The sequence below is a fragment of the Cricetulus griseus genome, chromosome X (genome assembly GCF_003668045.3).
Source record: "Cricetulus griseus strain 17A/GY chromosome X, alternate assembly CriGri-PICRH-1.0, whole genome shotgun sequence".
NCBI classification, from domain to species: domain Eukaryota; kingdom Metazoa; phylum Chordata; class Mammalia; order Rodentia; family Cricetidae; genus Cricetulus; species Cricetulus griseus.
Window position 1 is genome coordinate 18,292,171 of NC_048604.1, and position 27,110 is coordinate 18,319,280.

The following is a 27,110-nucleotide window of genomic DNA, read 5'->3' on the forward strand; positions in this document are numbered from 1 at the left end:
GGTCAGGCAAGGACACTTGCTTTTATTACCACTCTCATGTCAGCTGGAGGTCTGTTCTCAACACTGGTTTCCAGAAGTCTTTCAATTTTGATTTTACCATGTCATGTCAGTCATTAGAGCTACAAAATTCTATTTTCAGGTTTCTATTTTGTTCATGTGACTGAGAAAGTTTCGAAAAGGTTACTCTGTGTAACCCTGGCTGTCCTGGGACTTGCTCTGTAGACCATGCTGGCCTCAAAATCGGAGATCCATCTGTCTCTGCCTCCTGAGTGCTGGGATTAAAGGCATGAACCACCATGGCCCGACATGAAAAAGTTTACTCCTTATTGAAATTCTTGTTCTGATATAAAAATACTTATGTATAATTATTAATTATTTTGTGGCTGTTTGACCTGCTTGTATGCAAGTGTACCCTGTGTGTACAGTGGCCACAGAAGCCACAAAAAGGTGTCAGATGTCCTGGATCTGGAGTAACAGGCAGTTGTGAGTCACGTGATGTAAGTGCTGGGAACTGAACCTGGGTCCTCTGCTAGAGCAACTGCATTTAACTACCGATCCATCTTTCCAACTCCTTGTTCTGCCTTTACAAGTATTCTAAAATTTATTTTTATTTTACATGCATGTTTTGGCACCATGTATATATGATTATCTTGTATGTGTAGTGCCTTTGGAAGCCAGAAGAAGCCATTGGAAACCCTGGAACCAGAGTTACAGATGATTGTGAACTACAATATGAACAAAGGGCACCAAACACACATCCTCTGCAAGAGCAGTATGCTTCCTTAACCATGGAGCCATCTCTCCAGGCCCCTCATTTTGCCTTTTTGACTCAGATTCTAGTTAGAGGGTTGGTCATCTTTCATAGTGTACAGAAAGGTAGATCTAGAAAGGGTTTGTCCTCCCATCAGCTAGCAAAGATTACACCACACACACACACACACACACACACACACACACACACACACACACACACACACACACACACACTCCCTTCTTGAGGGAGACCTTTAGGGTCTACTTGCACTTTATTATTTTATCAAGGAGAGCAACTAAATACCAGAGACATCAAGTGACTCACCCACGGTCATGCAGTGAACTAATGCAGTTGTTGTGGTTTCTAACATGATGGGCCCAGACCAGTACTCAGCTCCCTGCTTTGGCAGCCATGGCAGGCTGCAGAAAAGACCCAGCACGATGTATGCCTCTGACTCAGCAACACGTGCTGAGCTCCCAAACTTGCCCTAATTACTGGGAATAAACTGCCAGATACTCTCCACGTGGCAAGAAGCCAATCAGAAGTTAGCTGGTGGGCTCTGGAATGAAGAGCATAGCAACTGCCCTGGGTGGGCCTTTAGGCATAGCACCTTCTTGTAGTTGTAGCAGACCAATCAATTCAGGACAGGTTGCCCAAGCCTGGAGGTACACCAATCCTGAAATTGTGGCTATGCAACTAGGGAACTCCCAGATGCTCCCCTTGCTCTACCGCAATATATTCCCTTTGCCACTGCTGTTCAAGGTCCCATGCCTGGTCCTGGCTTGCTTTACTCACTGTATAGGATGGATGGGGGTCCAAGTTAACTCGTGAAATTAAAGACTCTTTGCTTTTGCATTGGATCAGGTCTCTTGGTGATTTGGGGTTTCAGAATTTGGACAGAACACTATCTACCTTGTCACTGTTAACTAACCAGCCTAGGGATTAGCTGATGGGTGGGCTTGCTCAGTTATGTTTCATGCAGGCTGAATGCAAAACCTTGTTTTTCAATCCCAACTGCTGTGGTTTGACCAGCTGCTCAAATTGAAACCCCTCTGGCTAAATCAGCTATTACCTTTGGAAATGAGTAGAGCTGAATACTAGAGTCAGGAGTTTGGAGGAGCCTGGCCTTGTCAGCACTCCCCCTCACTTGCATACAACTCTTGTCTCTTCCACCTAGCTCCAGAAGTCTCTCTACTGAGCATCCCACCAGAGGGAGCATTCGGTAGGTTTAAACACCTTCCTCTTCCCTGAATTTGTGCCCTACTCCTTCATGTGACTGAATGGATCCATCAAGAGACATCAGCAGAAAGAGATAGAAAGCTGGGGGAGGGAGAGGAGACAATACTAGAGATAAATAGTATGAGGACAAAGCCACTTTAGCCCCTCTTAGGGTCATGTCAGCTATCTATCATCAGTATGCTAGTAGTATGGAAAAAGATATCAGATCAAAGATATTCAGAGTCAAAATTGGTAGAGAAAGTTCTGCTTTTCCAGAAACCCAAAGTATTCTCAGTAGATACGTTAACTCACACAAGAACTCAGTGAGGTAGCTCTGAGCTTCATTTTTTTATAGAGGAGAAAACTGAGGCTCCGAGAGCTCCAATTGAACTCCAGAGCAGCGTCCTCTCCAGAGCTTTTCTCTATCCTCTTTAAGAAGGCCCACTGGAGATTGGGTTCATTCTTACTGTACCCATAAAGCAGCTCACTGTTTTATGTGCAGGAACTGGGATGCAGAGAATTGAGCAGACTGCCTAGGAGCTGAGGCTGTGCTTGCTGCAGGTTGGCATGCTGTACATCTAAAAGCCCAGCATGAGCTGACTTCCATTCCTTCTCAGCAAGAAGGAGAAACTGCCCTGTTCCTGAAAGGCTTCTGCAGTCATCAGCCTGCATGTTCCCACTGATGAGGTTACTATGAACCCCATCCGCTGCTTAGTTTCCTTTCACAACACACACCCCTTTAGTACGCACAGCACCCCAGCGTTATCCTCCTCTTTTAATTTCTTGAGCCCCAGGTTTTGTCAGGCTAGAAATCAAAGCTCTGTGTTTTGTGAGGGAAAACGGGACTGTGGAGAGGGAGATGTATAACACAAATATGAAAGCTTGAGCATCAGAACAGCGTTTCATTAAGCACTGTTGTTCATTCAGTTTGGAGAGACACATAAACACAGAAATGAATTGGCGCCACCATTTGCATGCCTTCAATCTTTGTGACAAAAATTGCCTATTATTGAGAATATGAGCATTTTCAAAAAATTATAGACAGCTGGAAAAATGGGCTTGAAATGAATACTAGGGATGAGGGGAAAGCATATTGTTCTATGCTGTATAGTAAATGTGCTACACTCTCCCTAATATTGTTTCCACTATTTCTATTCTAATTTGAACTGGGATCCTGCTGTCGCTAGTGCATTATAGGCCCAGAACAAATGTAGCCACTGAGATCCTGTGTTGCTAATGCCCTAGAATTTCATTTTGAGGACCAGGAATCTAACTTTCTCCTACTGTCTGTGGCATTTTGGCTTTTGAAGCGGACAAGTAACCTTGGTCTTGGCATTATCAGATCGGGAAAGTGCTCTTTGAATCACATTAACCTTGCTGTCTTATACACAGGGGACAAAAGAAGCCAGCAAGGAAGCAGCTTCCCTGGCCTCCTAGGCTTCTTTGCATCCTACTTAAATTGTGGTAGGGAAGTAGGGCCGGGAGAAAGAGGCAACAAGATTACCATATGAAAAAAGTCACAAGGACCCTAACCTCTTCCCACCAGGGCTGTCTGTAACCAAGCAGAGCATCCCTGGGAAATGCATGCAATCTGCAATTGTGGGAGAAAGCAGGAGTGGCCTAGAAAGTCTCACTGTGGGGAGACCTGGCAGTTTTGAGCCTGGGATTTGTCCCAGCCCTTTAGTCCACTCCCATTCTCAAGAGTGTCATTGTCTTTCTTAATGGACTGTCATTGTTTCTATCACTATCCACGTGTCCCGGGTTCACTTCTTTGTTCTGTGACAAAAGAACCTGGCTATCTCAGTGGGTGCCCTCCGGATTTGGATTCATGCTTCTAACAAAGGACTCTCGCCAGTGCTGCTTGTTGTCCTCTTGGCCCCCAGCACCCAGATTCAGGGTTCCCAGTGCTCTGCTTGCTATACAAGCCAGGCTGACCTTTGTGCTCTCTGAATCATCCACTTTTTGTTGAAAACCACTGAAGGACAGTTCTGTGCAAACACTGAAAACCTCACCACGTTGTGGAGTCAACCAGAGGCCCTGCTCAGACTGCAGTGCCTTCCTTACCTCCCAAGTACTGAATCCTAAAGTTTTATACCCACTGCAACTCAAGTTGCTTCTAAGAGATGGATAAGCAAAGGCGTTGCAATTCGGACTGTTCTTTTGCTCTTTTCCTCCCGTCTCAGTCTCTCTCCAGAAGTCACACTCTTTGTGTCCAACCTGCAGTAAGCAGGCAGTCTGCTGAGAATAGTTATGAATGTGGTCCAAGACAAAAATGATAAACTTGCTTAAAACATTATGAGCTAGGTGTGGGGACCGAGGCCTTTAATGCCAGCACTCAAGAGACAGAGGCAGGAGGATCTCTGTAAGTTCAAGGTCAGCCTTGTCTATGTAGGAAGTTCTAAGTCAGCAGTTCAGGGTTATATAGTGAGAATGTATTTCAAAACAACAAACGTAAGATTTTTTGCTATTAAATAGTGTGTGTGTGTGTGTGTGTGTGTGTGTGTGTGTGTGTGTGTGTGTGCCATTGTGTACGTGCCATTGTGTTCCTGTAGAGGTCAGATGACAACTTGCATAGTTGGTTCTTTCCTTTCACCATATGGGTCCCTGGGATTGAACTCAGATAGTCAGGTTTGGCAGCAAGTGTTTTTACCTGCTGAGCCACCTGACTGAGCTACCTGCCTGGCCGACATGATTCATTTCTTTGTCTCACAAACATGAAGGGGAGGGGGTCAAAGAAGGGCTTGTAAATGAAAATATCCTCCACTGGCTTTTTATATATTCACATTGGTGTGTTAGCAAAGCACTACAGTGTACTTCCCTTAGTTCTGTAGAGAATCAAGCTGACTAGCACTTCCTCTGATACTCTCATTGTGAGCATGCTTGCCTGTTTGTGCATGTGTGTTTACACTTGTGCCCAGGTTTCTTTTGTATGCTTTGAGAAAATCCTGATTTTCCCTGGTTCTGCTCACCACCTCCCTCTATCCTCCACCCAAGGTAATTTCCTTTCCCATATTCCAATCCCATTAATCCTTCTTAAATAAAAATTCCATAATTAGTAGCTGAGGGATTGAATGTGCAAACCACCAAGTTTCAGAAAGAATTTTCTGAAAGCAGGATCCACTGACTACCATTCTAATGGTGATATAATGATGGGGGAGGGGAGGGCCTTATGTGGCATCACAAGAGGAGAGCTACCTACTGTGTCAGGAAAAAACTGCACTGTGTGGGTGGCCATGAAAATGATAATCCCTGTATCTTCAGATCTTACATCCTAACAAGCCCCCAGCAGGGTGTAGGTCCAATTCCACCGATGTAGCAGACCCAGGGGAGCTCTGGGGGGAAGCTGAAGTCTACTTTGTGTATTGCAGCATCCAGTTTCTTTGAACAACTTTGCTCCTGGAGTTCAGGGCCAGGGATGCAGGAATGCCACAAATGCAGAATTTCCAAGAGGTATACTGTCCTTGACACCTGCAGCATCTAAACAAAGAATCCCTTAATGTAGGTTCCCCGGGGAGTGGGTAAGTCCAGGCAGAACTGGAGATTCTGAGTAGAAGGGCAGGGGCACTGCTGTAAAATGTCCTGACAAGGACCCTTTCCTTCTTCAACTAGACTCAGACTCATTTGGTACACCTAGGCAAGAGTTGCAGGTAAACAACACCTGGTATTTTTTTACCTAAAGATTTCTACATTTTATCCTTACACTAACCTACTTGGTTAAAGTGGAGGCATTATTATTAGTCTTATGTGACAGAAAAGGAAACGGAGCCTTAGGAAGAGCGAGTTACTATGCCACAGTTTCTGTAAGGAAGTGAAAAAATTCCAAGGATGCAGTGCTCTGCATGCTGTTTCACCATACAGCAAGGCAGACACTGTTCTGGAAAGAAACATCCCTACACTAGCTCTCAGCCTACAGCATCCTCTTCCAGTGGCCCCAATGCCAATGGTGCTACTTAGGAACATATTGCTAACCCGCACTACTTTTGCTCCAGTTCGGTTGAAAGTGCATGTTCAGGGTCTTCATGCACTGCAATTTCTTTATTAATTAGATAGGAAACGTCTGGGGCCCAAATTGTCAAGGGGTCTTATTCTCAAGGCATATCCATTCTTAAATTTTCGAACCCCTGGCCCCCAGCTGAAAAGAGCTGAACTGGTCTTGATAATGAACACATAAATATTTATGGTGAGACGTGTTCTAATTGTGAAAAAATGGTTGGAGAGTTCCTGGGTTTCTGAAAGTAAATCCCAGTGTTGTGCTGTGTGACCTTGGGTATCTGTCTAATTCTCTCTGGGCTTCGGTTTCCTCATATAGCACAACATCTTCAGTAAGATGGTCTCCCTCTGATGCAGTGTGTAGTTAATTCATTCAAAACACAGTAGTGAGGGAATCTTCCTGCGGTGGTGGGCTTGGTGCAGGGGATTCAGCAAGGGGAGAGGAAAAAGAGCGAGTGTGCTTTGAAAATGCTCAAATTCCCCATATAAGGTTTTTTTAGTCATGCTTTATTTCCATGCTGACTTACCTTTTCAGAAAATACCCCCTCTTCCGTTGCAGAATGGAAATTGGCAAAGAGAGAGAGAAGAGGTCCAATTTGCGCCTTTGCTATTTTAAGGGAGGCTGAAATTACGAGCCAAAGTGGAGTGATGCACTCTCTGGAGTGACCTCCGTTCTCTCCAACACAGGAGAAAACCCAGGTCTTTTGCTTGTGAAGTGGCTGGGGCTCTTGGGCGCGAGGCATTATTATATAAATTCAAGCTCGCTCCTGATCCTTAGTACCCTGAGTTGCCTGAAGGGGGGAATGGCACTGCCTGCGTTTGCAGCCCGGACGCTCGGGCCGCCACTGCAACCAGAGCAAGGAGCGCCTGCTCGCACCACCTGTCCCCGCCGGCATTCCAGAGTAGAGGCCGAATTGGCAGCAAGCCGGCCCGGGTCGGTCGCCGCCTCAGTCCACGCCAGCCCTCCTAGGGGTGTGTCTCTGGGATTCAACTCCCCGCCGCTCCAGGACAAGCCCCCAAAGGCATTTTCTTCCTTGGCGGGAGCCTTGCGCGCCCCGCTCTTCGCGCTGCTGCCTCGAGGCCGCCGCAGGCGGATGCACGACCTCAGGCGACGCTGGGACCTGGGCTCCCTCTGCCGGGCCCTGCTCACTCGGGGCCTGGCAGCCGTGGGCCACTCGCTCAAGCACGTGCTCAGTGCGATCTTCTCCAAGATTTTCGGTCCCTTGGCCAGGTACGTGGTGAGCGAAAGTGGGGTTCGCGCTCTGGGTTCAGGGTGAGCCCGGGTGGCGGGAGCAGGGAAGGCAGCTGGGAGGAGAGAAGGCAAGGCTCAAAGTTCCAGCGAGCCTGCAGTGACCGGGCTGGGGGACTCGGGACCGGCTGAGCGCGCAACTGACCGCGGTGCGGCTCCTTCCCCGCTGTTCCGCGGAAAAGGGCAGCGCCGCTTCAGCTTGCAAAGTCCGGCAGCCCGCAGGCTCCCTCTCTCCCCTGCAGGGGAACCCTGAAATCCCAACTCACTCCCAGAGGCCACCCGGTGGGCAACGGGACAGGCGCCCAGGGAGCCCGCGTTTCGGGTCGGCAGCTCGCTCACGCGGAGGGGACTGGGGTCTGGAGCCCAGGAGAGTCCCATGGGCCAAGCGGGATGGGGATGGAAGCTGGAATTGAACAGAGCGGGAAGCACCCGGTGCCGGATAGGGGTGGGCGTGAGTTAGGGAGTGCGGAGACAGGGGCAGGAGGGATCTTGCGGGGAGCGAGACACCACGGAAGGGACCCGGGGCTCTTCGGCGGGGGAGGGGGCCACCGGCCAGCGGGATGGAGTCGGGGTGAGGGGGGCGGGTGTGCGGCAGAAGCCACAGCGCTGAGCCTGCCGGGAAGAAAGGAAGCGGGGAAGGGCGCCGCCGCCGCCGCTGTGTTGGAGTACTCGGTGCGGACGGGAGGGGAAAGGGGCGCAACGGTGGCACCACGGGGAGGGGGCGGTGCGGGAGCGAGGCGAGAGCGGGCCGAGCTGCGGGATTGACGTAACGAGCTTGGGTTTCCCCCAGCGTCGGGAACATGGATGAGAAATCCAACAAGCTGCTGCTGGCTTTGGTGATGCTCTTCCTATTTGCCGTGATCGTTCTCCAATACGTGTGCCCCGGCACAGAATGCCAGCTCCTCCGCCTGCAGGCGTTCAGCTCCCCGGTGCCGGATCCGTACCGCTCGGAGGATGAGAGCTCCGCCAGGTTTGTACCCCGCTACAATTTCAGCCGCAGCGATCTCCTGCGCAAGGTAGACTTCGACATCAAGGGCGATGACCTGATCGTGTTCCTGCACATCCAGAAGACTGGGGGCACCACTTTTGGCCGTCACCTGGTGCGCAACATCCAGCTGGAGCAGCCATGTGAGTGCCGCGTGGGGCAGAAGAAATGCACTTGCCACCGGCCGGGTAAGAGGGAGACCTGGCTCTTCTCCAGGTTCTCCACCGGCTGGAGCTGCGGGCTGCATGCCGACTGGACAGAGCTCACCAGCTGCGTGCCCGCAGTGGTGGACGGGAAGCGCGATGCCAGGCTGAGACCTTCCAGGTGAGTCTTTGGCTACTTCTCAGTGGGTCAACCAGGAGCGGGAAAGGCTATGCCTGCAGTTGCTGGGGACCCTGTGAACACCTTAGTGTCCTGAGTGTTGAGTCCCTGATGGGTAGAGGCTTGGTACCCTAGAGCATATCTTTACAGCCCTGAGATGCTGTCAGGAAGCCTTTGGGCTCCAGCCTGGGACAGCTGGCCTCCCCATCAGAAGGCTGGCCTGGTTGGTGGTTCGGAGTGAGCATGGGGAAAGTGGCCTGGCTGCCTGGAATGAGCATCCCAGCAGCAGTCAGGACTGGGCACCACACTCAGAGCCCTAGAGAGCCCTAAAGAAGTGCTGTGCATGCAGTCTCTGGGTTTATACTTGCTCGTTCTCTCTTCTCTCCTCTGCACCTGGTTTGAAAGCCAGTGCTCTTTCTCTCTTTGGTGATGATCCTCCCCAGTTTCCTGCTCCCACATTCTCTTTGCCCTTTTAGTTTCTGGCTTTCTCTAGTGGAAAATTCTCTGCCCATCTTGTCTGCTGTTGGTTACTCCTTCCTTCCTTTTCCTGGTCTTTCTATCGTCCATCTCCCTTTTCACTTTTCTTATCTGTCTTTCTCACCTTTCTGTTTCTTCTTTCCTGGCATCTACTGCCTCCTCACCCCACTCCAGGACTCACTCTTCTCTGGAGAGTGGATGTCATTTTGCCACTGTTTGCTGACACTCAGTGAGAGCTGCAAGTTCTCATCTTGTGGCCCTCACTGCTGCCCACACTGCCCACTCCGTGTTCACAGTGCTTTTCAAATATAAGGGGGCATGCTGCCAGCCTGAATACTGGCTGTGAAGTTGCTCTAGACCCTGCATAGGGATCAGGGGCCTCAGGAGTGGTAGGAGCTTTTTCTGAGGCACAGACATTCCATAGCCTCACCACCCATGGCCTGCTCAGGTTCTGGGTGACTGGGGATGATGCAGGAGAAACTGATTTATGAATAGTCTGTAGCCAGCAGAGCCTTTTCTTCTCTCTAACTGCTATGGCCAATTCCTGGAGGTCATGGGATGCTGTGAAGTGGACAAAAGGAGTTGCTTTGGAGTGAAATCAACAGCCAGGGCTATTGTTTCCCAGAGCTCTTGGAAAAAAATATCTAGGCTGGGGCAGAGCATCTATGAATGAGTTAGTTTTGGGGAGTGAAACTGGGGTCTTCCAGCAGGCAAGGACATGATCATGTGTGTCTTGCTTTGCCCATTTTGGTGACATCGTAGGCCTTCAAGGGTGCTGCTATTGCTTTTGACCACCTGGACCCGTCTTACCTTCATATTCCATGGAGATATTCAGTTTCCTGGCCAAAATGGTGGTTTGCAGGTGGCTGTTAAGAAAGAATTGTGGGTGTGGTTTCTTCTGTCTAGCTTCAGGAAACGGAACCCCTGGTTTTCTGGTCAGCCTCAGTTTACAGTGGCTTTTCTCAAAGGCCAGAGTTCTGGATGAATCCTTTGGACTTTCATTTTCTTTGTACACTAACAGATTTTTTTCCCATCTCAAGAGAACCTTGTCACAGGAAGACTGGGCTTTGGTTCATGGCAAGAATTGTGGAAGTCATTGTCACAATAGCACCCTAGTGTTTAAGAAAGCCCCTTCACATTTGGCAGTGCTGTAAATGATCTCTTACACTCGCTAATCTTGTAGGTGTACTGAGGGATGGTGATCAAAGTGATCTTTGTGGCAAAAGTAGACTGCCACCCCTACAACGGTGGTGGGGAAGTAAAAGAGAAGTCTTCACTGCTGTGGAAGCAATAGCTTTGTCTAGCATTTGTATGTGGCATGTGTGCCTTTTTCACTTCTTTTGAACATGTAGGTCAGGATGTGATGTCTGTAAATGTACTATTAATGTGGTCTGAATCATCTATTAAATAGTCATTGTCCTTTGGCAGGTTACATCAGATGTAATCTATAGGTTAAAGGACTCATCGAAGCCTCTTGGATTGTCCCCAGTTGAAGGAAAATTGTAATGCAATATGATTTTCTTAGGCATTGAAAGGGTGATACCACAGTGCCATCTAGTCTAACCAAAGAATAACCACGTTTGAAAAAGTCAGTTGATTGTGCAATATTTATGAAAATGAAGTAAAATTTCCTAGAGAAATAAATACCACTTCAAGGGCACTTTCATTATTTCACTACTTTCTGCCCATCTACAGAACTATTCAGTGATAGCCAGAGGGATCCAGAATTTTCCAGAATATTGGCAGATCCCTGCTCCCAGAATGAGCTCTGATAATGTGTATGCATGCATGCATGCATGTATGATTGCACATGGGAGATGAAAATTAAGTAGTCAAGGCAACTGAGGTGAGATACTAGTCTTGGGACTACAGAATATACCTCTGAAGTTTCCTGTAGAGCAGCCTATGTAAATAGGACATTCTATTTTGTCATAAGCTTTCATATTGTCTTGCTGTTTCTCTGCGAATGCATGCTGTCTTTTGGAGGAAGGCAGGCAGGACAAGAATATTCCCTTTTATCAGAAAACACTGAAATCCAAATCGGCTGAAGGGCTTCTCCAAGGTCATTGAGGTCTTTGGTGACACAGCAGAAATTTGTCTCTAGTTTTGTATGACTCCATACACTTTGATATGTTGACTGTGCCTTGATGAACAGTTTTGGCAAAACACAATGAGGTATTTACTACTAGTGATTATAAATGGTAGCTGGTATTGCTTTCACTTCCATTATTACTGTTATTAGCCACTTTACACTTGTAGCTTTAGAGGAATGGTTGGATCATAGTTGCCACCCTGATCTAAGAAAAATGGATTTCTGTATCAAGAAACCTTTATTCCAGCAGAAGTAGCTCTTGGGGTAGATTGCTGTGAGGCTTCTTTTTTATGTAGGAAATCTCTGTAAAGCTAAACAGCATGGTGACAGATTGGAAGTATGGTTGGTGAGTGCCAGAAGGAGCCATCTTCTGAGGATGAGCCTTTCACCTACATTAGGGTCACCAAGAGGGCCTATTGGGGCTGGAATGTAAGTCCCCAGATTTTGCGATTAAGGCAACAACTGAAATGGTCTCTTGCCTCCAGGGATGGTAAAGTGCTTGGGTGATATATACTAATATATTACCGAATAGAAAGGACTGATCTTATTGCCTGGGGGCAGGGAGGGGAGCAGAGAAGAGAGGGAGCTTGAGACAGAGCCTGAGAAAAGCTCAAGTTGTTTATTAAACTAATACTTCCTCAAGAAAAATTAGAAGTTGTTTCATTCATCTGTTTGCCAGTATGTTGCCTGAGGTCAGAAAAAGAGTTCTGCTCATTTTAGAATTTCTAAGACCATTTAAAAAATGTATCAAAACATTGTTGCACACCAGCTGTTCAAATTCCCAAATTCTACAGGCTTTTTCCAGGCCCAAACTTCCTGCATTTGTAGCCAACTCTAGTATGTCACTTGCTCTGTGGGAGGAATTCAAAACTGCCAAGAAAGTGCACAAACCCTGTTCTTCATTTGGTAGCATGCTGGCTGGTGCACATGGGTGTTGGCTCAAGGCACATGGCTGTACTGAGTGTCCAAATTTGCATATCTGCTGCAGTCTAGATTTTAACATTTCTACAGTTTTAGTAGCCACACGGAAGGATAACATTAAAATCTGGTAGCATATTGTTGATAGGAATGAACTAAAAGGTTTTTGTTCAGATGTAGAAAAGCTTTCTGTTTGGGGGATCAGACATTCATTTACAAGTATGATAAAAAGCTTTCTACTTCTTATAAAATGGTGCCTTTATTTTGAAAAAAGCTAAAATACAGTTCATGTGTCTGATCATCCCTTGCATGTCCTTACTTGTATTTCCTCTTTTTATTGGTTTTGCAGTGAGGCAAGAGACAGACGTGTGGTGCAAGATGAGGCATGGAGTGAATGCATTGTTATAGCAAGCAGTGGCACCCATGTGGTCCATCAGGTTGTGCTCCATTGGTCTCTCACCTTTACTTAGTTGCACACACCTTTGTTTGTTTGTTTGTTTGTTTGTTTCCTTCCTTCCTTCTTTCTTTCAAGATTCACATCTACGTCTATGGTATTTTGCCTTCATGAATGTCTGTGCACCATGTGCATGTCTGATGCTATCAGGAGCCAGAAAAGGGCGTTGAATCCCCTGGGGCTGGAGTTACAGATAGTTGTGAACCATGTGGATTCTTTTCAATTGAACCTGATCCTCTGGAAGATCAGACCATACTCTTAGCCATTGAGCCACTTCCCCAGACTCGATGCCTTTGGTTAGTTTATCTGTTGCCGAGAGCTTTTGTGTTGTTTTATAGTCTTGGATACCAAATACCCAATAGAAGCAACTTAAAGGGAAGAACTATTTCTTTGTGCCCCATTTCAGAGGGTTCAGTTCATGCACTCTTGGCTCCATGTGCTTGGGTAGGATATCAAGGCAACATGAACAGGTGGCAGAGGATTTTTCTCACCTCATAGCAGATAGGAAGTAGAAAGGCAGGAAGGAATAAGGTATCCCTAAGGATCTGTCCTCGGTGACCCCTTTCCTCTAGCTAGGCCCCATCTACTAAGGTTTCTACCAGGTCCCAAAATAGTGCCACCAGCTGGGAAGCAGGCATTTAAAATTTGAACCTGTGCAGGAAAATTCATATTCACACAATAATGAAGAGCAGGATGATGGGCGGTGGCGAAAGAAAGCCTGAATGAGAGAGAACAACAGTGTGTGTAGAATTCTAGCTGTATTTGTTAGTACCTTTGTATGGATTGCAAACAGATTTTTCATTTTCAGCAAGACTGACTCCCAAGTTCTCAAGCAGTATAAAATGTTAAGAGTTAGCTTCTGTTGATAATCTAAGGTTACTTCCATGATGTGGCAATTAAAATACTAAAGCTTGTTTTTATGGGTATCAGTTGTCAACTGAGAGAGTATGAAATGACATTAAAAGAATACTCATCTTTCCCACTGTCACTCATGTAATACAATTTTATGAAACTGTCCATTATATTCCAGGGAAGATATGCTCTTACAGAGCCGACAGTAGAAGTGAACAATTTGATACCTTAGATATTTAGAAAAGAAGATGCATTTTGTTTGAAAACTATCTGAAAATCAGTTATGTCTTTAAAATGTCAAACATTTATTAGAGGATATTAAAAAAGAAGACTCTTTCATCTGTCATGTGGTAATTTAGATCTAATCTATAAACCAGGAGAAGTAATCATCATAGCCCTGTTACAGTGCCAGCAGTTGTGGAGAACAGAGTCAAACCAATGCCAAGAAAGCCCAGGTTATCCTCTTCAGCTTAAAGCCCCGAAAGTTTGCCAGGTGAAGTGTAGAAATGTGTAGCTAAGATGACTGGGGGAGAACTTCATGACCCGAGGCAGTCCTTTCCTCTTCCTGGCCTGAGATGCGTTCTCTATATAATGGAAGATTTAAATAAGATGCTTCCCAAGGCCTATTCCTTTATAAAGTATGAAGACAAGTTAGAAAAGGAAAGGGAGAGATCTATTTGAAAAGTCCAGTGGGACTATGAGGTTGTGTTTAGGAGAAAGGAGGCATTGTGGCTAGTCATGGCATCCTCTAGGCAGTATGAAGCCAGTGGGCATTGAGAGGCCAGGTAACCTGACCTTGCTAGTAGCCTGATCTAGAGAAGGTTCATGCTTGGGGAAGTAATGGCTGTAGAGGTAGATGGGGGTGAAGCCCCCACCATTAGGAATCTGGAAATGTGGTGAAGAATATGAACGCATGTGAGTATGAGAAGGTCTTAAATGGAAGAGGATAAGAAGCACAAAAGTAAATGAAGGCATTTCATGTTCATTTAAAGGTACCTCTCTGATTTCTAGTCTCCTATTGATTAGATTAAAACAGGTTGAGTAGGGATGTAGTTTGGGCTGAGAGAATACTAAGGCACAGTGACTGTTGCTTGTTGCCTAGATGCCTAGTGGACAGGGTTTGTAAGGAGATGAGAACTGTGGCTCTGGCCCTGGTTAAAGCTTAGTGGTGTATGTGGGAATCTGTGAACCCAGTTCATCTGAATTCACAATTGGCATTATTATTTAAATGATAGCTGCAATTCACACATGGGACTCTTAGCCAAAGAAAGGAGGTTTGAATAAAGTGAAAGATAGACAGTTATGATTACATAAAAATGAGAATGTTCATCTGTCAAAAGAAAGAAAGAGAAAAAATGAAAAGGCATATGTCAAACTCATGAAAATATGTGCAACAATTACAACAGACAACAGGCTGAAATCTTTTCTGTACAAAGAAACCCTATGAATTGATTAGGGAAACAAAGGGCATGTCCAGACAGTTTAGGACATGAGGCCCAGGAATAGTTTGCAGACATGAAAAAAAAAAAGACTCAGTCTCCCTGGTACTAAAGAAATGCAAATAGAAGCATTTAAACTTAGGACAACTTTTTTTTAACTCTCTAATTAACCCTAATTCAAAAATATAAAAACTAATCTACATTACCACCAAACAAAAAATAAAATATGAGTAGCCAGTGCTGAGAAGGATGTATATAAAAATTCCTATAAATTAATGTTGAGAGTATAAATTTGAATATTCCTTTTGGAAATAAATTAGATAATGCAAACATAGAACATTAAACATATTTACTTTTTCACAGTAGTAGAGTGCTTGACCAGGATGTGGAAGGTCCAGGGTTCAATATATAGTACCACAGATTTTTTTCTTAACTCCTAAGTTATTTCTTGGGATTTCATTGAAATAAACCCCCACCCACATTTGTTTCCTCATTTATTTATTCATTAGGCAAATATTCATTGAGTACCTGCTATCATCACTAAAAATTTATCCTGTGGGCATTGTGATCAATCAGGTAGGCTATCCTTGCCTCTGTAGAGCAGGAAAGAGTTATAAGCTAATTAAATAAAATCATTAGAGGAGCTATAGGGGGCAGTCTTAGCTGAAACAATGGGACTAGAATGTCCACACAGAAAAGAATGCTTGAAGAATGTTAATGAATTCACTTGGATGATTATTATTGCAAAACCATGTAAACGCCCTGTTATAAGTATGGGGAATGCTACTGAATCATTACAAAGCAGAACCAGTAAGACTAAGACTAGTTTTTTCTTTTCTTTCTTCTTGAAAGCAGAGGGGGAATGGGAGAGAAATAGAAAATCTTTCTATTTCTACTAAATCTAAGCAATAAAGAATACAGACAGGAAGAAGACACACCAGGATCCTAGGAGATAGGGAAGTGATTTGTTTTCCTTATTCTGATATTCTGAGGATTTTGAAGTTCATTTGCAAGTATATCAATCTGATAATAAAGGCTAACCTAGCTAGGCTGGTAGCACACACCTTTAAACCAAATGCTCCAGAACAAAAGCAGGCAAATATCTACAAGTTCAAGGTCAGACTAGCCTAAGTAGTAATTTCTGGGATAGCCAGAGTTACATGGTGAGACTCTGTCTCAGAAATAAATAGACAAATAAATAAATTTAAAACTAAACAACACCAAGTTTTTAAGACAAGATTTTTTGTGGTTGCAATAAATGTACTTGTGTCTAAATTTTGCTCCCTGAAGACTATCTGTGGACATTTCTCTAGCCTTTTGACATCCTGGTCACCCTTAATGAGGAGAGTAGCTTCAGTCCAGTCAACCCTCCCACTGAAAGGCAGAGGTGCTAAGGCACATTAGTCCAGCACTGGGTGCTGATTTTTTCTCCTAATTGGCTAATCTATTTATGACATTCCAAGGAACTCTATACCAGCATAGCATAGAAATATCTAGGAGAATTGCTATTGTTTCTTCTTCACTGGAAGACTCAAGAAGCTAGTGCTTTTCCCCAATTGGAATTAGAAGGCTTAGTTGTGCTTGACCATGGCTCTTCAAAATAAGTTAGAACATTGGCCTTCATGGGACTCTAAGTGAGCTGATTGCCTAGCTAGAAATCAAAGACTAGAGGTTGGTTAAGGGTTGTGATTCTAAATATCTGTGTGAAATGCCATCATCAGTTAGTGCATGTGTTAGTGCATTCAGGAAAAAAGAAGGGTCTATAGCTGGACAGCCTTCTTAGAGCAGTTTCACTACGTAAGAGCTTTCCCTTTAATTAGACATAAATGAAGTCCATTAGAACGCTTTATTTCCCAGCTCTTCTGGATGTCTGTGAGCCAGCTCCCTCTCCATCTATCGAGGTGCATACTCTTATTGTTGAACCTGCACTGAAACTACGCCCAATGTAGAAGTTATTTTGACAGTAAAAACAATGTCATTCACGGTCAAAAAGCTAATATTGACATTCCATAACAGAAAACAAGGTATTTAGTGATTGACTTTAGAAAGAAGGGCATGAATGGGAATTTCCCTCTTTCCATTAAAGGATAATGAATAATCCACTTAATGGTACATGTCATGTAAAACAATGCCATTGTAAGCATAGGGAAATACTTGTCTGGACTTCAGTGAGATATTTATTGGTGAGGGAGCTTTTCTCGCTCTAGTAGGTCTTGGGCTCTGCAGATTATTCAGTTGGTCTTATTGCATCCATTTGTTATTTCTGCCATTTTGCCTCCTAGAACAGAACAGTGTTGAAGACTTTGACACATTTCAGAGCATTACACTAAATAAATCTGTCTTGCACATTCTACTGTGCTTTTTCTGGAATATTATAAGTATTCAAATATAGGCATACATGTAGATTCAAAATAGAATTCAATACATGTAAATTCTTCATAAATTTCTTACTTATAACTTAGCAATAATTTTGAACTTGTTATCCCATGATATAAATATATCAAAAGTGAGCTCATGGGAATTACCAATAAATATATTTTTCTGATTAAACTGTGGGCTTTTTTCCCACTGACAATTTGAGCTTCAATTTTGAGTTATAAGAGAATAATTTGCACTTCATTTACTCTAAATTGTCAAGAATTGCACTCTTCCACAATGTAAATGTCTGCAAAGAAGATTTCTTATTCAGTTTGATTGGTTTTTAAATTTTACTAGCAGAGATGCCCTTGTGAGCCTGAGAAAACTGGGCTGTTTCTTGTGATGAATTCATTCCTGGTGAATCGCTTCCATGTACTTGTCTGTGGAACCACAGAACAATTGAACTGTGTGGTGTATTGATTTATATCAGATGGATTAGGCATGTGTGCATCATCCCTTGCATTAATTGATTGTTCCCCATTGTTTTTGGAATTTTTAGGGTTCAAGACTCCAGCAAACTAGACTCATCCTCAATATGCCAATTAAAAAGACAATAGTGAAAAATAGAAAACGTATTCAGAATGGTCATATTGTGAAGAGGAACAAATAAAGGGGCCACATTCAGTACTGACATTTTTAGGTTTAAATAGAGGGCAAGAGATATACATAAAGAAGCAGTCCCAGTCAAGACATCCCTGCATACCATTGTCACTGTCAGGTCTGTTATGGAAGGGTTCCTGCTAGGATGTTAGAACTGTATGAAATCCCTTCATGCGAGGCAAGTTCTTCCACTGGCTTGAACATTTCCCTTTTTGAACCATGAACTTCCCAGGGGAAACTTTAACTCTTTGAGTCCTATTGTTTCAATACTCTGATCCCAAAGGGAGGGCAACAAGAGTCTTGTTTAGAATGTCTTCTCCCCTCCAAGGACAGTTCCAGCATAACTGTGCCAATAAAGAGGACAAATGGTTAGGAGAGCCTCAGCTCTGATTCTCATAGGGATTCTTGGGCTTTTGTTAACTGCTCATAGGAGTGAACAAAGCAAAGGGATTTAGAAAGTCACTTGGGCATCCATATGTGACTGTGCAAGCCTGTAATTCCATCACTGAGGAGACTGAGGCAGGAGGATTGCTGTGACTTTGAGGAGAGCCTAGGTTACAAGTGGGACTGAGACCAGCCTAGGCACTACATAGCAAAATCATGTCTCAAAAAAAAAAAAGACATGCATGATCCAGCTACAGGTAGGTAACTCAAAGGTAGTGTAAAAAGGCCCTTTTATGATGGTAGCCGACTCACCCATTAAAAACACAGATTATCATAAGAGATAATAAAGGGATAAAGGTACAAAATCCCGCTGTACTTGAAGGGTTGTAATAGCTATATTATGCAAACACTAACTGGAAGGAAACTGATGCAGGTGCACAGATGTGATGGTATTTTGTTTATGATCTAACAAATAAAGCTTACCTGAAGATCAGAGTGCAAAGTTAGCCACATTAGTCAGCCATAGAGGCCAGGCAGTGGTGATACACACCTTTAATCCTAGCACTGGGTTGGGGGGTGGGAGGCACAAGGATCTCTGTTAGTTCTAGGCCACCCTGAGCTACACAAAATTGATCCAGTCTAAAAGAGAAGCAGAGCTCACACAAAGGTGATCTCAGCACTTGGCATCCCACACCTTTAATCCCAGCATTAGAGAGGAATATAAGGTAGGAGGAGACAGGAGCATTGCAGTCTGAGGTTTGGTGGAGACAGATGTGATCTGGAGATTCAGTCTGAGGACAGGATCTCCCCTTTGGTTTGAACATTGGTAGAGGGGAGAACTCTCTAGTGGCTGGCTGTTTTGCTTCTCTGATCTTCAGCTTTAACCCCATATCTGTCTCTGGGTTTTTATTATTAAGACCAATAAGAATTCATGTTACACACAGATATCAAATAAAATAGACTTTTTAAAAAAATCTTTTTTTTCTTTTTTAATTTTTTGAGCCTGTCCTGGAACACACTCCGTAGACCAGGCTAGCCTCAAACTCATAGAGGTCTTTCTTCATTTGCCTTCTGGGACTAAGGCTGTGTACCACCAGGATTTACTGCAATGCTCATTATTAACCTGTGAATCATCTCTTCATGCCCTAAGAAATAATCTTAAAACCCTATGCAGTATTATTTTATAATTGGTTGTTGTTACGTGTCCAGCAGCTACAGGGTAGCAGATTATGCTTGGGTGTCTGCAAATGATCATTAGTGGATGGGTATTACCAATCTTTCACAGCTTATGTAATTTCTTAATTTACATGCAAAGTGAAGAACTCCGAGTCAGTCCAAGTGAAGAACTGTACAGTCCAGTTAGCTTGGCCTGATTGGTGAAGATCTATCACCATTTTTGAGTATATTCTTAGCCAAGCCCTGAGCAAGCAACATTACACATACTTTTTTTTTCATTTAATCTACAAAACAACCCTTTGAGATATATGTTTTAAAAATTTATTTAAAAATGAAAAATAGAGGATTGCAATCTATCATCTTTCTATCTACCTCTCCATCCATCCATCCATCCATCCATTCATCTATCAATCTATCATCTATCTGTATCTCTATATTATCTCTCTGTCTCTCTCCTGATAAATCTAATCAGCCGATCAGTATTGGAGTAGCATATAAAAATATTCAGAGCATCTGGTCATCGACTTTCTGTGTTTAGAAACAGAATGGAAACTTGATGTGACTATTAGGGATATTAGGAGCCCATAGGTTAACGGCTTTTGAAAATACATCTTTTAGGGGGCTGGAGAGATGGCTCAGTGTTTAAGAGCACTGGCTGCTCTTCCAGAGGTCCTGAGTTCAATTCCCAGCAATCACATGGTGGCTCACAGCCATCTATAATGAGATCTGGTGCCCTTTTCTAGTGTTCAAGCATATGTACAGGCAAAATACTGTATACATAATAAATAAGTCTTAAAAAAGAAACTACATCTTTTAAAAAGTTTAATAAACAGAACCAAGGAGATGCCTCAGTTGGTAAAGTGCTTGCAGTAGAAGCATGAGGGACTGAGTTTGTCTGAGTTTGATCCCCAGCACCTAGATGTGGCCCCCACATGCCTGTAATTCCAGTGCTGAAGACACAGACGGGAGGATCCCGTGGTTTTCTGGCTGAATTTGTTAGCTCTAGTTTCAGTCTAGTTGAGACCATGTCTCAACACGTAAGATGATTAAGCAAGACATTGATTTCAGGCCTCCATTTGCATGCTCATACATGTGTGTACTCATACATGTGTGTGCATACACAGGAACACACACATACATCACACAATGTTTTTAAAATGTTCTTTGAAGTGAAGTCTGCTATTCATTTTTTCTCTCGTAAACAAATACTCAGATAACTAACATCCCAAATGCTTTCAAAACCAATTTTTACAGAGGGTTAAAGGTTTTAATGAGTGTTAGTCATGGGAGTTTTCTTTTGTTACTGTAAGAAGTAATTAAGAAAACAACTTCAGGAAGGCTCATAGTTTGAGAGAACTCGTCTCATGGCGAGATCCCTCTACTTTCTTCTAGGCCATGGCGAATGAGTGGAGCAAAGTTCTTCCCTTATGGCATCCAGGCAACAAAGAAGCACATAGAGACAGGAAGAGGTCAAGGACACAGACAGAGTTCCTTCCTAGGCTGTGCCTCGGGTGACCTGCTTTCTCCCAAGTCCCTCAGTTTCTGGTGAAATCCCAAACTACCAATCTTTAGAATATATTTTTCTTAAAAATTCAAAGCATAACATAGGAGAAACTCTGTCTCTGTCTCTGTCTCTCTCGGTCTTTCTCTCTGTCTCTCTCTGTCTCTGTGTCTCTGTCTCTGTCTCTCTCTCTCTGTCTCTCTCTCTGTCTCTCGCTGTCTCTCTCTCTCTCTCTCTCTCTCTCTCTCTCTCTCTCTCTCTGTGTGTGTGTGTGTGTGTGTGTGGTTTTGGTTTTGGTTTTTTGAGACAGGGTTTCTCTGTGTAACAGCTTTGGCTGTCCTGGAGCTTGCTTGTAGACCAGGCTGCCTTGAAACTCACAGAGATCTGCCTGCCTCTGCCTAAGAGTGCTGGATTAAAGGTGTGCACCACCACTGCCCCACAAGAAGTTTAAAAAATAGGTGGACATGGTGACACACCACTCTTAGGGGGTACTCAGGAAGCTGACAGGAAGGATTATTCAAGTTAAGGAGTTTGGGACAGCCTGGGCAACACAAGACCCCGTCTTAAAAACAATCACACAAAACCAAAAATTAGAAAAAAAGAGGTTAGAGAAATGGTTTCCTTTTTTGTTCTTACATGAAATGAAGCTCTTAACTATAGTTTAATTGCAGCCCTATGTGCACTGAAAATTTGCTGTGCACTCTGTGGAAGATTTATAAGGTGCCAAACACCTTGCTTCTTCTGGAATGTTGTTGTTGTTTTATTAGTAATATCAGTATATCAGTTGCAGTGTTGTGATAGATCATGACTTCCTCTGTAAATGGCCTTTGTAGTCTGTGTAGATCCAGTGTCGTGGAAGGAGTGTCACTGTTTTCAACAAGGGCAGTTCCTGTAATATGGAAGTAGAGGAGCCAGTGGAATAAAGAGACTCTCTCAAAATCAGAAAAGATGAATTTGAGAGCTTGTTCTTATCCTAGGGCCTTGTCATGAAACTAATACGAATGTATTTGGTTTCTGAAATAACCAAGTGAGTGAGGGCAGCAAATTGTTATAAGCATCACTAGCCCCTCCTTTTTGAAGAGGCAGCTTCAAAAAAGTGTCATTAACAGAACGTGCAAATTAGCAAAAGCCTACTAGCCTGGCAGGCATTATTAGTGTGGATGGCAAAAAAAAAAAAAAAAATTAGGTTGAAGGCATGGAAGAATGGTCACGCCTAGTATACCCAGAGGACAACAGAAGCTTTAGCTGTTTGTCCACTGAAACAAGACTGAGGGCTGAGTGCAAAATTAACCAGCAGAATATGTTATGGTTGGTTGGTAAGCTGCTTGAACTTTTTTTCTTTTTGCCAAATATTGTAAGACAATATTTGCGACTGGTTTCGATGCAGGTATGTTCCAAAATTGTAACAGCCCAAGCTAGTTCATTAACACATGTTTAAATGAAACATATCAGACTGATGATGTGGACTAGGGCTGTTTAAGAAAACTTAATTCATTAAAGACTGTAATAAACATATAGAAATAATTTTATGTAGGTAAAGATCCATACTTAACATTTGCCACCTCAGTGGCAAATATTCTTTGTGATTTTGGAGGAAGAAAAATCAACCAGAAACAACAACAACACAACAAAAATCCAACCAATTAACCTTACACAGACAAACAAGAAACAAAAGAGAAGAGCACAGAGATGATTTTAAGATTAATATAGGGTTTTACAATCTTTTGGCAGCTTCTGTAGTTCTCACCATATGGGTGTATGTGAAATCTGCATCTCTTTCTCATTTATATGTTTATGAAGTTAAAAAAGATAGGCACATGCACACACAAAATAATTAGTCAAGTGATGTGTTTGACAATGTTTGGTGACTTAATGCGATTTACAGGAGTTTTTTTTTTTTTTTTTCAGCCTTGCTTTCCTAATCCAATTGCCCCCATGCTTTTTGGTTTATGCACGTAGTGACAGAATCCATTTAAAGTGCCAGAATTTGCATACATGCAGCCTTGAGTGAGATGTCTGTTTATTCCAAATGATTTTGAGAAATTTTTAGTGAGGTGGTTAGAGACCTGGATGGCGAGAGAGATCCATTAGGATGAGACGGATATCACGCTTTTGGGTTTGAGAATTTCCTCCTGTGCATGTGCAGAAAGGACTGTGTTTTCATTCTGTGGAGAGCTGAAGGTCCATAGCTCAGCAACACCATTAAATGGAGCCAGATTTGCTCAGCTCAGCTCAAGGAGGGCATCTTGTGTCATAAGCACCTTGTCTAATGCCACTGTAGAAAACTGGCTCATAATTTCCCAGAGTTCAATCAAAAGCTGAATAAAAGGCTACACACAGGATTTGTATTCATGAAAGTCAGAGGTTTCTTCTTTAAATAATTTAGTTGCATTAGAATGAATAAAATCAAGATTCTCTACATTGAGTGTCATGGATGGGTTTTTTGCCTTTTTTCCTTTGAGACGGTTTTGTGTATCCTGGACTGGCCTCAGATTCATTATGTTGCAGAAGATGACCTTGAATTTCCTATCCTCTTGGAGTGGTGGGATTACAGATGTGTCCATCACCATTTATGCAGTCTGGTGATCAAACTCAAGTGCAAGCTATGCAAGTACTCTACTAATTGAGTATATCCTGACTATGATTTTCTTTTTAACCCTGCCTTATTCATTGTAGCAATGTTACCTTCTAGTGTCCAGAGACTAGTGTGTAGGTCTTAGGTTGTGAACTTTGGCTAGGAATGGGTATTCTAAAGGATGTCACAGTGGTCATGTTTCCATATTGACAGTAAGCAAGTAGGTGACACTAAAGCCAACTCTTCACTTTGATGGAGTTTGACTCTAGGAAGCAGGGGGAAGAAAACTGAGTGCCATAACACCCAAGGCATGTGTACCCATATTGCTTTGGTTCTTGATTGCTTCCCAAGTTTAGTTTAGCAGACAGAGCCTAGGAAAAGAAAGAGTTCTCTCCAAAACTTCAAGGAATTAGAAATGTGGAAGAAACAGTAGGAATTTCACACGAAATATCAGAGGCTATACTTGAATCTGAGAAAGAGAAATACAGCTGTTGGCATAGCTAAATGACAGAGTGACCTTTAGTGATCCTGACTACCCCTTTCCAGATCTAGTGATGGCCTGCCTTGGCCCACCCTCACTTCTCATGGCCACATAAACTTCAGGACATATCAGTAGACCCTCACCTGCTGTGGGGCATTTGAGGAGGCGATGGATGGCCTGATACAAACTGTGGCAGCCCTTGTAGTGAGAACCTCAGAAGTTAAGGTCTCTTTGGCTTTCATTTCTTAGGATAAATGTCTACAAAGGTACTTGCTGGGTCTTCTGGTAATTTACACATTTTAGACATTTTAGCAAGTTGTACTAATATCTCATTGTGGTCTTGCTGTTCTCTTAATGTTTAAATATGCTCGGCATCCTTTCACATGCTTCTTAGCCAGCCATCTGTGTGTTCTAGTTGGTAATGTGTCTGTTTATGCAATTTGCCTTTATTCTGATTGGATTGTCTTTTTAAAATTTTGAGTGTTTTTAGACATTCTCTGTATTGTTTCTTTTTCAATTATGATGTTTGTAAGTATTTTCTCTCAGTCATTGCTTGCCTTTTTCATCGTCACTCAGTATCTGATAAGTTATAACATCATCTCTCCAGTGGATCATGCTTCTGGAAAGTCTGTAACAATTTGCAGATACCTGGATATTGGATTTTCCCTATGACTTTACCCCTAAATGTTTTGGTTTCTACATAAAACTATCCATACTTGTTGTATTTATTTTTTGAAAATTATAATATTTGATTTTCTCTGTATGGGTGCTTTGTTGCACACATTTATGTGCACCAGGGTCAAAGAGGGCGTCTTCCTGAGACTGGATTTGCAGATCATTGTCATGTGAGTGCTGGAAATTGAACCTGTCCTTTCCAAGAGTTACCAATATGCTTAAACACTGGCCTATTTCTTCAGCCCAATATCTATATATTATTTTTCACAAGTTTTCACTATACTATTTATAGTGATATGATAAAATTACTTTAATATTTATCTATTGCATCCTATTCAAACATTTACTTTGTGAGCAAAATATTCTATTACATACATGTATGTACCACATTTGTTAATCCATTCATAATTGATTTACATTTAAGTGTATCAAAATTTATGAACATTTTAGATCAGAGAAGTCAAAGCTGCCTGCCATGCAAACCTGATGACCAAGTTCAGACCTCTGATTGAAGGAGAGATTCACTGACTTTAATTTTTCTCTCATCTCCAATACAACCTACTGCATGGCACACTCATGCCTGTAAGTACACACACACACACACACACAAACACAGATCAACACAACAACACACAAAAGCCTATATTCTACACTGGGTGTGGAGGGGGAGAGAATTGAAAAACTTCATGGAATTGTGAGAGCAGGAAGATGGCTACTGAGTTCAAGATACTTCCTGCTCTTCTGAAACATTTTGCCTAGTTCTGTTTTCCTTATTTGTTCAGATTTCAGGAGGCAATAGCCTCTGTGTTACTTATTGAAAGGGGATATTTTATGTTAACTTTCCTTTAATCTCCTGCCCTGTCCCTTTACTGACAGGATATGACCTCATTCAGCCACAATGCGTGTGAAATTCACAGTGTTCCCTCTTTCTCTTCCATTAGTAAATTCCTTTTCTTCCTGCACTTCTCCTCCCTTTCCTCTTCACTCTTAAACTCGTGTCCCCAAGGCAGCCATTCTCTCTCCATTCAGATTCACTTCCCCCTACAAAACAACCTCCACCCATTTCTGTTGCATGGGTCATTTTCTTGTGACACATTTTTTCCAACACCCATGGAACCTGCACTTTTTACACACTGCACTGCACACACAAACATCAGAACAATTATAATTGGTAATAAAAACAAATATATTTACCCTTTAAGTTTTTGTTTGAACTAGCTCTTTGCAGATGCTGACACTCTTGTGATATGGAACATCCTTGCTGCCTGAAGTGTTGAGTTACTAAATTCAAGCAGGAAAAAAACAAACATACCAAAAGTCAGCAGGGCAATTTTTGAACACATCCACATTACACAGTGCAGCACTCAAGGTCAGACACTGGCACTGGAATTGCTATAGAAGAGTAGAATTTCTGAGTCATATGAAATGTTTGCTTTCTGTAATTTTTGGGCAACTACATTGCCCATTGCAGCAAGTGAGGCTCTTTTTTGTGAAATCACTTTAATTGTAGTTCCTGCCCACAACTTACAATTTGTTGTGATTTGGATTCAAGATTTTACCTGATTGGTGCCAATAACCCCTAACAGCTGCTTGGTGACAAGTGGCCTGAAAACAGGCCCTGAAGATTAGGTCTTCTAATAAATGCATTTTTCACATTGAATATTCTCCTTTCCCATAGTGCTACTTGCATTCTCATACCCAGCTAGCTAATATTTGGTAGTGATGTGAACATCTCATTGCCAGAATTTTTCAATTTTCAAATTGGGCTTTTTCAGAATATGGCCTTTAAATCAATCCCAAAAAAGTATGAGGATGGGTGGAAAAAAAAAAAAGAGGGAGGGGCTCTATTAATTGCCCTGTTTTGGGTTTCTAACATGGTTTCCACCTTATTCTAATCAGTCCAGTTGGCAAGCCCTGTTCACCCAAAATTAAAATTCTACCAGAAAGGTTCGCTTCTGTTGGTTAACAGTGGTTGAAAAGGTTTTGGGTTTCTTTACAAGTTGAGTGGGGGAGAATTGTCTTAGTATTGGTAATTGGTGATCTTTTAAAACAGATACAGAACTCACAGTACAAAGTTTTGTGTGGAATCTGCTTTGGGAGAGCTCAGCCCAGTGATTTTTTTCTCCTTGTCTTCACTGTTTTGCTCTGAAATAAGAAGATCACCTCACTTTAGAACATTTTGTTGTTGATTTATGTGTGAATTGAGTGCTAGTTTAAGATAATTGGTTCCTAGAAAACTGGCTCTAAACATCTATCTTTGTGATCTTTACAGGATTTTTTGTTATTTTTCTTATTAATTTAGTTTCATGGAATAATAAAAAGAGATTCTCTAGATTAGAAATGGATGTTGTGATTTTTCTAAGACATTTTGAATGGCCAAATTTGAGCCATGGTACCACAATTTACTATGGGCAGTGGTGTCTCTTTCTGCCACTGCTGTGAGAAAAAATCTATATACTCTTGAATCCTTATACCCTGATGAACTCTTTTTAGGGTATATTTTGTGCTTAATCTATTTTAGCAGACTTAGTTTTTTCTTCAACTTTTCTAT

At 42.8% G+C, this 27,110-nt stretch overlaps 1 protein-coding gene across 2 annotated transcripts in view; it reads left to right on the forward strand.

The window, feature by feature from the left end:
- The first annotated feature begins 6,765 nt into the window (after positions 1 to 6,765).
- The window catches only part of Hs6st2 (heparan sulfate 6-O-sulfotransferase 2), a 263,469-nt gene continuing 243,124 nt past the window's right edge, over positions 6,766 to 27,110 (forward strand). For both annotated transcript variants that reach the window (XM_035450284.1, XM_027432111.2), the window contains exons 1-2: positions 6,766 to 7,193; positions 8,002 to 8,520. In XM_035450284.1, the coding sequence (XP_035306175.1) occupies positions 6,766 to 7,193; positions 8,002 to 8,520 (947 nt within the window). The remainder of the gene's footprint in view (positions 7,194 to 8,001; positions 8,521 to 27,110) is intronic.